The sequence below is a fragment of the Manis pentadactyla genome, chromosome 11 (assembly GCF_030020395.1).
Source record: "Manis pentadactyla isolate mManPen7 chromosome 11, mManPen7.hap1, whole genome shotgun sequence".
Taxonomy (NCBI): Eukaryota; Metazoa; Chordata; class Mammalia; order Pholidota; family Manidae; genus Manis; species Manis pentadactyla.
Window position 1 is genome coordinate 28,279,538 of NC_080029.1, and position 12,820 is coordinate 28,292,357.

At 35.1% G+C, this 12,820-nt stretch overlaps 1 protein-coding gene across 1 annotated transcript in view; it reads right to left on the bottom strand.

The window, feature by feature from the left end:
* Positions 1-652: 652 nt before the first annotated feature.
* DNAL1 (dynein axonemal light chain 1) overlaps positions 653-12,820 on the bottom strand; it is a 40,977-nt gene continuing 28,809 nt past the window's right edge. The window contains exons 6-8 of the mRNA XM_036913253.2: positions 9,688-9,814; positions 8,664-8,804; positions 653-4,577 (exon numbers count right to left, since the gene is read on the bottom strand). Of these exons, the coding sequence (XP_036769148.1) occupies positions 4,537-4,577; positions 8,664-8,804; positions 9,688-9,814 (309 nt within the window). The 3' untranslated portion in view covers positions 653-4,536. The remainder of the gene's footprint in view (positions 4,578-8,663; positions 8,805-9,687; positions 9,815-12,820) is intronic.

Below are 12,820 nucleotides of genomic sequence, written 5' to 3' on the forward strand. Positions count from 1 at the left end.
CTGCTGATCAAAGAAGCAAACAATTTCCCACCCTCATAATATTTGCCACAACTTAATTTAACCAACATCTAAATTAATTTTTAAAATCTAGATGTGGGAAAGATCTCCTGAACAGGAGAATTCTACATTCCTGGGGGATGACTGTCAAGGTAGCAGACATGGAAGATGTCACCACGTAGAGAAACAGGGAAATCCTGATTCTGATTATGTCAGCAGGCAGCTACTGGTCAGGTGGGCTTAGAAGGAGCAAGAGTGAAGTTTGGTTCTCTAATATCCATATGCAGACTAGGTATTTACCCATCTGCCTTTTGGGAGTACTTCCTACCAACATCCAGTTCATAATTTTAAAGTGCAAATCTACTGAAAAATAGTTTACTCTCCCCACCCCATTATTATATTTGCTATATCATAATTCGGTTGGTTGGTTTCACTCTAACCTTCCTAATATGGGAAATTAACAAGAATTCAGTTATAATTTCTACCAAGTGTCAAATGAAAACTTATCTTGGGTCAGAAAAAGGTAAGACTCAGTCTAGTTTTTCCTTTCAATTTTCTTCCTTTGCAAATCACTGGTTTATAAAAAGGCAGTAACAGAGACAAGAGGTGGGATTTCTAGAAGTTCAGTGATTTTTTTAAAAGATACCCTTCTTAAAAAAAGGGTATCTTTTGCATTTTTTAAAATTGGACCTATTTTATGGTTTTCAAAAAAAAAACTCATGCTAGAATGAAGATAAAGGAATATGGTCAAGTTAGCTGTGTCAAAGGCACCAACTCTGCTACACTGAATCTTATTTTATATTTATTTACTGACACATTAAGCAGAGCAAATAATAAATGTGTGCCAAAGGAATTAATTTCTGATAAAGGATACACTTTAATTTAGTTTTCAGTTAGTTTTCTCTCATTAACAATACTTACAATGTAAGGTCACTGTGAACTGAGAGACTACAGTTAGAGACACTGACTACTCATGATCTATGCTTTGATACTTCCCCTCAACTTTTTTTAAGTTAATGATTAAATTCAACCTTCCTAGGCCCTACACATTTCCCATTTAGTCCTAAGAAAAACCCAGGTGGAAGACACTGGGTCACAGAGATAACTACCTTCAATTCTATTTACGCATCACCAATTCTGAGAGTAAGTCAACAGTTAAGATTCATTTCTTATTCCTCCTTATTTCAGAGCACTAGTAAAAGGTATCAGAAGAAGCACTTAATTGAAGTCAAAATTTCTCTTTCCACACTGGAACCACATTTAAGGGTCTTACACCATCTCTATTTGTGGAATGGATCCAGTAACCCCACTAAATTATTAACCAGTTATCATGACCAGACATATTTTGATCACATCCAAAATCGGTGTCTATACAAGCTAACTTTCATATATGATTACCAAATTTTATACAAAATTTTTCTGTATTTAATGGCTGCTACAGACTGCTAAATTCTGTGCATTCCTGGACAATGAATGATCACTTAAGGAATGATGATCCATTTTCTAAAGTACACTCAAAATGTTAAACTTTAGAGACAAAGCAAAATCTATTACAAAGTTGGATTCTGTTGAGAGTAAGAGAGAGGTAGATTAATAAATCTGTCTTAAGCAAGAATGCTAATAAATAAAAGTCAAAGACCTGATGAAGAGAAGTAAGTTGAACTGTTCCAGCCCTGAGTTTCTAATGGTATGTGAAAATAATTAAAATGAGCATTACAAAAAAGAAAAACACCAGTGGCCATTTCCTTCCATCCATGATTATTAAATACATTATCTTCTCTCATACTTCTGTGGCATATGGCTACAAAGAGAAAATAAATGGACCCTGTACAAAAAGAATGTTGGTATAAGGCACTGGTTCTTAACCAGAGCAAATTTGTTCTCACCCTCTTGCCCAAGGGGACAGATGGCAAGGTCTGAAGACATTTTTGGTTGTCACAACTGGAGAGGAGGTTCTGCTGGTATCTAGTAAGCAGAAGTCAAGATTCTGCTAAACATCCTATAATATACAGGGCAGCCACTCACAACTTATCCAACTCAAAATGTTAACAGTGCCCAGGTTGAGAAACTCTGGTTTAAAGTAACAAACTCCTATTAACAGAGAACACAAAAACCTTTAAAGGCCTAACCAGGTAATACAGCCACAATCTTGGAGTTAGGAAACATAGAAAAGCTGAATTCCTTGGTAGACTAAAATCAGATTTCCTGTGAAAAATTAAAATAGTGAACTAATTCCAGAGCTCTGCCATCATTACAAAAAACAGAAGAAATTTAAATGATCCATTAAAATGGCATACTGCTTTAAATCAGTATGACAGAGAATCCATTCCAAATAGGTCAAGTATCTAATCCAAGAAGCATAAACCAAAGGCATTTAATATCAGCTAAGTTTGAAGCAGTGAAGGATGGCTTAAGGAATGATTTGAGAGAATATTCAGAACGTCTTCATACACCCTATCTTCTGTTTTCTAATGGCATGGATTCTGGCTTTAATTCTAGGGAAAGGATGCATAGAAGTTGTTCAAACATTTGTTGAATGGAACTGAGTATGAATTTTGTGTGAAATGGACACAGAAAAGCACCTTACATTTCTCTGAGAACTACCAAGGATTGAAAGACATTGAAAAACAAAGAGAAACAGAGAAAATTAGTTTCTATATTATGGGACTCAGAAAAAGCAAACACCAGCAGGATGAGCCATTTTATAAGTAAATTCAAAATGAAGTTATCCATTCCCTATTATATTCACTTACAGAGTAACTTGTAGAAAATACACCCACACATAGCAATATGGCTTTAAGCTTGCCAACTAGATGAAGTGCAAACTATAAGTAGTTTCTCCCTTAGCTTATGGGCCTTAAACATCACCAAGGAAATGCTCATTGCCTGTGGTTCACAAAAGACATACCCGAAGGCTTTGAATGTATAAGCCAGTCAGAGTAAAGATTTCTTCCTTTCAGACTGTAAGGAAGAACTAAAAGGAGGCTAAAAAACTGTTGGACTGAATTTTCCTCTTATTGTTTGTATTTAGACTTGATTGTCGAAGCAGTGGTCCCTTTTGATCAGAGTGACTCAGGGAAATCATGTAATTCTTAAATAATAGATGAAACCTTCTGACACCTAGGATTACTTCTGCAATCACTTTTAAAAAATGACTCTCCCCTCTTTCATTTTACACAAGTAAATGGGGAAATAAGAATCAATAGTCTCTGGTTGAGGGACTTTAGGCACAATTTGGCAGAGGACCTCTGACTTATTTTCTGCAATCTATCAGTGATTCGTCACAGCCTGCTATGGACTTCATCTGGTTACTACTACCATTTCCTTGCATTTTCCAAAAAGGATTTTTTTCTTATGTGATAAATTCTAAGCTCTGCATCCAATGACTGTTTTGCAATTTTGAGGTTAAATCACCTGCAATGCTTCATAGAAGAGGCAATCCTCAAAAATATTGCCATTTGCCTGGGATCCCATCTTTTCCTTCTACCACCACTTACATAATTCATTTTAAGTGCTGTTTAACTAAGAACTTTTCTAAAAGTATATTTTGAAATACTAAATTTCATTCATTGAAAGGTACCAAATCCAATCTTTAAATTCTATACCCTATACAATAACTTCTCTGATATGAAGGTCAACAGACCAAAGTTATTAGCGCAAATTCTTACGTGAATGGCCAACATTTAGGCTAGGAATTCAAACAGCTACTGCTTATATGTGTTTCCTTATATAGTACATAAGGAGCTATAAACCAAAAAGTGTGCCTAAGACCAGGTCCACATGAGTAACATGACCACAGTTTTGGTCAAAGGAATGATCATGATAGTCACTTTAACCACTGACCTGGATCACAGAACAACTGACTCACTGGGCACAGTGACTAAAGTGGCTATGCATGTAAACACAACCTAAATTCCAGTTGACAATGCACGCAGTTTTGGAAAAACAAATAAGCAAATATAGCATGGGTTGTAAGACTTCCAAGATTAATTTTTCCCGTTTTCATCACAGCTTTTCCAAATTGAACTTTGGAGTCTTGGTTCTAGGGCGGCTGTTGTATTTCTAAAAGGAAGTCTCCTCATCACCATGCTGCCTTCTGAACCAAAGACATGACACATTTGTGCTTCTGAGTCATAAGAGATGGAGATAATTTACAGATTCAAAAGTTAAGTATATATATTTAAATACCTGGCCTAAAACAACCCAAACAAACTGAATAAAGAACCAGATTTGTTGCTTTGTTGTTAAAAATGACTGGTTTATAAAGGTTTCAGAGGTGGAGCCATGTAGTACATAACTGGAACTAAAGACAGAACTTAAAAATTTGTAGTTTCTAAAAAGAGGACTAGAATATATAAAATTGGTGTTACCATTTTGGGGGAGAAACACTGAATAGTTTAAAAAAAAAAGGATGGAGATATTTGTTTTATCCTTAAACCTTTTGGCCCACACAGAATCTTCAAAATAGAAAATTATACAAAACTTATCTATTGTTCTTATGACATTTAAATAAGTTAACACAAAGCAGAAAATGTGGCATTAGTTTTCTTCTTCTTCGTCTTCTTTAATTACTGGGGTCCCTAAAATGAAAAAGAAAATTATTTAATTGTCTTGTCATTCCCACAGAGTGTTAAAATTCTAAATGATAAGACTTTCTTGTTAACCTGAGAATCTCTGAGATGCTGTGAAGTGTGCCATAATAAAAATAATCCCTTTAATTTCAAATTACCCAAAAAGCCTCTCAGGAGAATTCTCAAGTAGATTATATAAATAGTTCTGAATATTTGCCTCCACAAATGCAGAGTTGCAGATAAAAATGCCTATAGAAAAATAAAGCCTTATCCCCACTAAAAATTTTTTGTTAAATACAAAGAAATATTCCTTTTTCACAATAAAATATATAATCCCAGTGTTGCCAGAAATCTGAATTTTTGTTACTTCCCCAAATATTAAGTTGGGAGTAAACTGGGAAAAAAATAAAAAGATCAGAAGCACAGAAAACAAAACATACCTGCAAGCTCACACTGGACCAAGGGCCGTGCATTTCTGAGCTCTGGCGTTTGAAGCTTGCCCACAATCTGACCCCAGTTAACTATCAGGTCTTAACTCTTCAGGCAGTAACCCTCCACTCAACCTAAACTGATCAACTCACTGTCTTCCAAACTCATCCTGCACACTCTTACTGTTGAACTCTTGATTAACAAAGTTCCCGACTTTTGGAATGCTGCACCCTGCCCCCAACTCTCCTTCCATCTAAACCCTACCCTCATTTAAGAACCAACTCCAGGGCCTCTTACTCTGTGATCCTTCTTAAATGGATATTTATGTCCTGTATGGCAGTGGGCTGAACTCCCCACAGCATCTGTTTGCATTAGGAGAGTGAATGTTTTATTCAAGTATAACATATATGTAGAATACATGAATTATAAGTGTGGAGATCAATAAATGTATGCAAAACGAACACATCTGGTAACCACCATCCAGATTAGGAAAAGAACATTTTCAGAACCCAAAAAACTTCCAGTCACTATTCCCCCACTAAAGGTATATTCTATTCCAATGTTTATAACCCATAAGGTTCTTTTGCCTGCTTTTGAAACTGATATGAATGGAATGTACAGGCACTCTGTGTCTGGCTTCTTTTGTTCAACATTGTTTATATGATTCATTTATATTGTATGAAGTTGTAGTTCATCCATTGTCATTGCTGTTTAATATTCCATTGTATGAATATGTCATAATTTGTTTATTCAATTTCAATTGCTGATAGGCATTTGGATTGTTTCCAATTTATAGCTATTAAAGTAGTGCTGCAATGAACATTTTCATACATGTCTTTTGGTAAACATACATACCCTTTTCTTTCTGGGTATACAGCTTGGAGAAAAATTGCTGGGTAATAAGGGATGAGTATATACTTCTATAGAACTTCAGATATTACCAATTTTCCAAAATGATTATAACAAGTCACACTGCCAATCTGGCAGGGTATGAGAGTTCTCCACATCCCACTAGCATTTGGTAGTGTCTTTTTTATTCCAGTTTTTAAGATGCCTCAGTTTTACTCATAAGAAACAAGGAAGGAGCAAAAATATGCAAGTTAGCATCTGTGGCCATCTTTGTTCTGTTCTATCTCATCCATTTAGGATAGACCAAGGTGGTTCCTCCGAGAGCTGTTCAGATTGGCCTGAGGCTAATAAGTGGTCCAAAAGGCTATAATATGGGCTTGGTCTATTCAGGGTCTACATGAGCGGTTCTGTTCCATTCTTAAGGAAAGGGGCTCACTTCCTGTGTGCAGTCCTGAAGGAAGTAAAGACAAGCAATTTCCAGTGGTTTCTGGAGTCCAACCAAAGATGAACAAAAGAGACTCTAATGTCTCTACCTTCTTTTTCTATTTTATTTTTAACTGTGAAATAAATGCATTCATACAAATACAATATAATTTAAAGAGTTAACAAGACTGACTGTATAAAGTGACTGTATAACCACTACCCAATTTAGGAAACAACATTACCACGCATCTTAGAAACCTGTTTGCCTCTTCTTCATTATTCCTGTACTTCCCCACAAGAGGTAATGTATTGGTCTTTGTCATTTTACCCTTAGGTAAATGTATCCTTATACCCTTAGGTAAAGGGTATAAGTACATAATTACCCTTAGGTAAATATATCCAGAGGAAAAAAGAGAACATTCAGCATGATTCCATTTACATAAAATTCTAGCAAATACAAACTAATTTATATGGGCAGAAAGCAGATCAGTGATTGGCTTGGGAGGGAGGTGGCAAGGAGCAAGAGGGAGGGATTACAAAGCAGCACAAGGAAACTTTTGGGTGTGATGTTTATGTTCATTGTCTCTTTTACCCAAGATTTACTTAGATAGGATTGACATATAACATTGTGTAGGTTTAAATGTGGTGATTTGATACATAGTATATATTATGAGATGATCACCACAATAAGGTTAGTTAACACAGCCACCACAGTTACCTTTTTGTATATATACGGCGAGAATTTTTAAGATCTTAAAAGATCTACTCTTCCAGTAACTTTCAAGTATACAACACAGTACTGTTAACTATAGTCACCATCATTTGTTCACTATCTTAATTGTGGTGATGGTTTTAGATGCGTATATGTATATCAAAACATATCAAATTATATACTTTAAATATATGCAGTTAATTGTACATCAATTATACTTCAATCAAGCTGCTAAAATGTTTTGGTGAAGGAAAAGAGCTACTTAAGAGATTTTTATATCATAATTCTCAACTGGAGGACAGATGAGCACATCTCTTTCAGGGAGGCATATTAGAATTACCTATAAAACTTTTCAAACCATGTAGACTGCCTTAGCTCTCTCCCCAAAGATTTTGAAATATTCCTCCACAGGGAAGCAGCCCCATTAAGAACATTTAAGAAGTAAGCTGAGGTGAATAAAGGGTTGAGTACTGAGCTTTAGATAGAAGTGGTAAAGGAGAGATGGAGAGACAAAGAATAGGACGGCTAGAATGGCAGGGCAGCAGGGGCAATGACGTGGTGAGAGAAGAGTTGAGGGAAAAGAAGCCTCAACTATAGACTTTTGTTTTTTGTTTGTTCGTTTGTTTGTTTTTTTAACTAGATATCTAGGCACCCTGTTGCCCAGTCAAGTTTTTTTTTTTTTATTAAGGTATCATTGATGGTCCTTTTGTTTTGGATGTGATGATCGTATGAGTATGGTGAATAAGACAGTAAGGTAAATATGCATTTGGTACATGGTATGATGATGATGATTATCATTAACTGGATATTACTTATTTGTTTCTTCTAAATATTTTCCTTTCCCCCAGTCAGGTAGGCTAATTGGTTCTGTGCATCATTGGCTGCTTCAGGAGCAGTGTGAAAAGCAGAAACAGACTGTCAGACTTAATGGCTCTTGTCTTTGAAAAGCCTAAGAGCATCACTGAGAAGATAAGAGTTTGTGAAAAGATGCAGAATGTTGTGGAAGAAGCAGAGGGGGACAGCAACTCTCCTTAGACCAGAAAGTTATTTCCCAGGACTGGCAGAAAAGGGAGAAGTCTGTGCATTCTGGAACAGTTGGAATCCTGGCCTGGCTTCCTGACACCACCACTGGGAGGAGGTAAGACACAGAGAAGTCTGTGACTATTATCATTTCCAGTTTTTAAATTACAAAAGAATAAGATGTGGTGAGACGAATTAACTGGCACAATGACAAAAAAGTTATTAAGTGGTAGAATAGGATTTGAACCCAGGCTATTAGGGATACCTACTGACATTGACACCCAAATGGATATTGGGCAGCTAAGTTAGTGGGGAGGGGTAGAGAGAGCACTACAATTTTGGTCAAATCATGAAAAAGCAACTGCTTACTATTTATGTCTAATTATTCTACAAAATAATATCTTTGTGACTTGAGAATAAGTCCAGTTTTCTTATAAGCTTTTGGTTTAGTGATGACCTTATACAGTCTAAATATCCTAGGAGTTTTCCTCTCGTGCCGGCTCAAGCCCAGATCATAAGATTTCCTTGAAAAGAAATGGCCTTGGGGATTAGAGACAACCTATCATTTTCTTTAGTTCTGCTTCTTTTCATGATTCCAGATCACAAATTCAATTCATATTTGTACCTGAAAAACATTTCTAAGCCAGCTCAGAGTCACCTACCATCCAGCTTTTTCAGTTTGGGCACTCTCTTGGTTGCCTCCTCAGTCCAGTTCCCCTCAGCAGAGTGTTTCTCTTCCAAGGGATTCCCTACAAACACCAGATCTTCCAGGCATGGCAGTTCTGCCAGCTTCAGAAATTCAGCTACAAATACAAAGAATATGTTCCATTAAAATGGCAAATTTTACTGTTATGATATTTGAGGCTGAATTGCACTGTCACTAGCCCTAGTTTGTGACTATTCAGAACAATGTGTTGTTTAAGATTTTGAAGGGAGTAAGGCAAGTTTTACCATATGAAGTCATTCTCTGAAGACATTACAGAAAGGGAGAGAAAACAAAGACATACCTCTTCTACCTTTATGCTAGCCTAAGGATGGGATAAGAAAAGGAAATGAGGTTCAGAATAAAAAAGACAACCAAACAATCTCCAGTGACAGATCTTCTCTATGCTGTACTGCATCGGTGTGGGCTAAGCTAAACTGCTTTTGTCTCTACCCATTCCCTCATTTTTGAATTCTTAAATCAACTCATTCAAGCCTCTACTGCAGAACTTATCACACAATTTTATAATTATTAGCTTATAAGTTAAACTTCCCCACTAAGCTGTGAATTTGACAACAGGGATAGTGCCCTATTTAACTATGTGTCTCAAGAGCCTGGCATAGTTCATGGCACATAATAGGGATTTAGTAAGTGCTGAATGAATCATATACAATAAAAAAGCACAGCAATATAGATGTCAAATAAGTCTTCCATCCAAAAATTATTAAATTTAAACTGATTCCTTTCAGCCTTCGGACAGTAAATTTTTTTCATTATTAACAGGACCAGGATCTATTCAATTATAATCATTCTAAGTAAAAATTTAAATGTAAATTTCAAGAGTTTAGTTGAAATACAAAAACTCTGATAGCTATTTCCCTCTGTGCTTAGAATGAAACGTCCCCATTTTGCATCTGTTCTCTATTGGGCTATTTTCTATAAACAGGAGGTAGAACGTTGGCAAAGAGCCAGCCTCAGCTTACCCCAGTCTTTCACCAGGTTATTAGACATGTAGAGAATCTTCAATTTCTTCATTACATGGATTCCTTTCAACTTCTCAATAAAATTGTAGGAGATCCACAGTTCTTCTAACGTGTCCCCTACAGCTTCCTGAAAAAGAAAGCAACTTCATTTACATGCTTTTTTTTAAGCTTTTCCTTCTATCCCCTTCCTTATAACATGGAGACAGCTATGTTGGAGTTTTCTCTCATTAAAAAAGTCAAGTAGAACATGATCTAAGAATAGCTGATCTAAGAATAGCTACTGAAATCACAAAGAAGGGAAAAATAGCACTATCTTATAAATTTTATTGAAAGGCATAGTTTTCAAACTATCCCTATACATTGTACTATTTGATCCTTGTAACATTTAAGATAGGCAAAGCAGGTTATTTGATTTCTACCATAGAGAGTAAGGGCTTTTTCTAAATCACAGTGCTATTAAATAGTAGAGCTAGTCTAAAATTTCAGGGTCTTTATTTTTTTCAATATTTATTATGGAAATTTCAAAATGTAAAAAATGTTGAAAGAACTTAATAGTAAAGATCCATATATCCACTATCCAGACTCTACCATTAACATTGTACTATCCTTTTCCTATTATGTATCTGTCCATCTATCCATCCCATTATGTATCCATCAACTCATCTTATTTTTTGATGTATAAAATTTAGTTTGAAACCTATAATTTTTCCATTATAGCATAAAGATTATATCATACTGACTTTTAAATGCTAGATACAATCAATGAGGGCACAAAGATTTTTTCTTCTTTTATAGACCCAAGACAAAATGTAGTGATTATTTCTTCTTTAAAAAATAAATACCAGGCAGGATGAACTTTCTTGTGAATATGACTTTGTGGAACAAGAATTTCTTATGTGTACTGACTTAGAAATATATAGATTTTGGATGTACAGGATATAGTTCTATCTCTCAATACAGTTTCAATCTATTCTGCTGTTTTTTGTACTTCCCTAAATACAAGGATTCATTAACTAGTTCAATTAGATTACTATTTTTATGTGTTGTAATCATTTGAAAAGTGATCGGTGTTTAAAATATGAAACTGACATTCTACAAAGATGGACTGACAAACCCAATAGCTGGGATGAAACAGTGGCAGTAAATTAACATTAATAAAATCTTAAAGCTAATTTCAAAAGATGGTGAAACCATTCCAAGTAACACAATTTTCTATATATTTGTAAGTAGGTAATAAAGACAAGATTTTGGTGAAGCAATCTGGTGAATATAAGTCAGTAAAACTTGGCTAAATTTGTATGAATCAATTTAGTGAAATCTATCACTCAAAAAACTGGTCCTTTGGAGAACAGGACATTGCATGAGCAGGCATTTAGTAAATTGGTCTGCTTCTATATGTGAAATCATTACCCTTCTTAGTTTATTATTCCGTAAAATGCAGAGGATGACTCAATTTCCAAATAAGATACTACCTTACAACCATTAGGATGGCTAATATCAAAGAAACAGGAAATAACAAGTATTGGCAAGGATATGGAGAAACTGCAATGCTTACATACTATTGGAAAGAATGTAAAATGATGCAGTTGCTAATGGAAAAAACAGTTTGGTGGTTCCTTCAAAAACTGACAATATATGATCCAGCAATCCCACTTCTGGGCATATACCCAAAAAAACTGAAAGCAGGATTTCAAAGAGATATTTGGATACCCATGTTCATAGCAGCACTATTTACAATACCCCAAAGGTGGAAACAACCCAAGTGTCCACTAGTGAATGAATAAACAAAATATGGTATATATGTATAAGGGAATATTACTGCTTCTTTAAAAGGAAATTCTGATACATGCTACAACATGGATGAACCTTGAGAATATTATGCTCAATGAAATAAATGGAATCGTACAGTTGATTCCACTTATATGGGTGGCCTGAGTACTCACATTCATAGAGACAGAAAGTAGAATGTTGCCAAAGTTTGGGAAAGGACAGTGGAAAGTTATTTATTGTTTAATGGGTGCAGAGGTGCAGTTTTACAAGATGAAGAGAGTTATGGAGATGGATGGTGGTGATGGTTGCACAATACACATGTTACTTAATACCTTCAACTGTATACTTAAAAATGGCTAGCATGGTAAATTTGACCAAATGAAACAATGGGGAAAAAAATAAGGAGGCTGGACAAGAATTTCTCTTAAGGTCCGTTTTAGCTATTAATAAGCTTATGACTCTGAGGTCAACTAACTTTGGTTAAGTACTGAAAAGAGAAAGTATCTGTTCTGTCAATAGTATCATGTTAAAGGTTACAGGAATGGGAAGGGCTTAATCGAGTGCTGTAAAACCTCTAATTTGGAACATGTCAAATGATAGATTATTACAGCCATTATTGTTTGCTTTGTTATATGTAAAGTAATGAATTCAGATAATACCATGTTGCTGGGAAGTCTTTAGGGAGCTCTGGTATGTAAACAGTTAAGAACTGCTGTAGGTAATTGATTACAAAGTAAGTGTACAAAAGTAAATACTTTTACACTATTAATATGAAGTTATTAGAGAGAAATCACCTCATTCATCATAGAAACAAAAACTATAAATTACCTAGAATACATCTTTGTACAAGAAATATCCAATGCCTTATAGCAATTAAAACTGAAAGACATGGAAAACCTGAATAAATCTGCCTGTAAGGAAAGATTCATTATTATAGGATATCAATTCTCTATAAATTCAATGCAATTCTACTAAAACTTCCAATGAGAATCTTTTTTTTTTTTTTACTCTTAATAACTTTAATTGAAATGTATATCCCTTAGTAGCAAAACTTAATGGTAGTTGGCTAGGTTACCTCTGCCAACTCAAAATTAACACTGATGTATTAAAAATATTGAAATATATCAGCCTTTTGGGAAAAGTGAAAAGTTACCCACAAAACATGGTTTACAAAAGTATAAGATATACTGTGGTTCTTTGGTTTATTTTCCAGTTTTTATTTACATATAACATGATGTCAAAATTGGGTACAGCCATCCTGGATGGATTTGGACTACACACTGCACTGAGTATCCATTTACTCACTTCAACGTTGTAGATCTCCTTACACTGACTGACTTAATAGAAAATCCTGAACCCTACC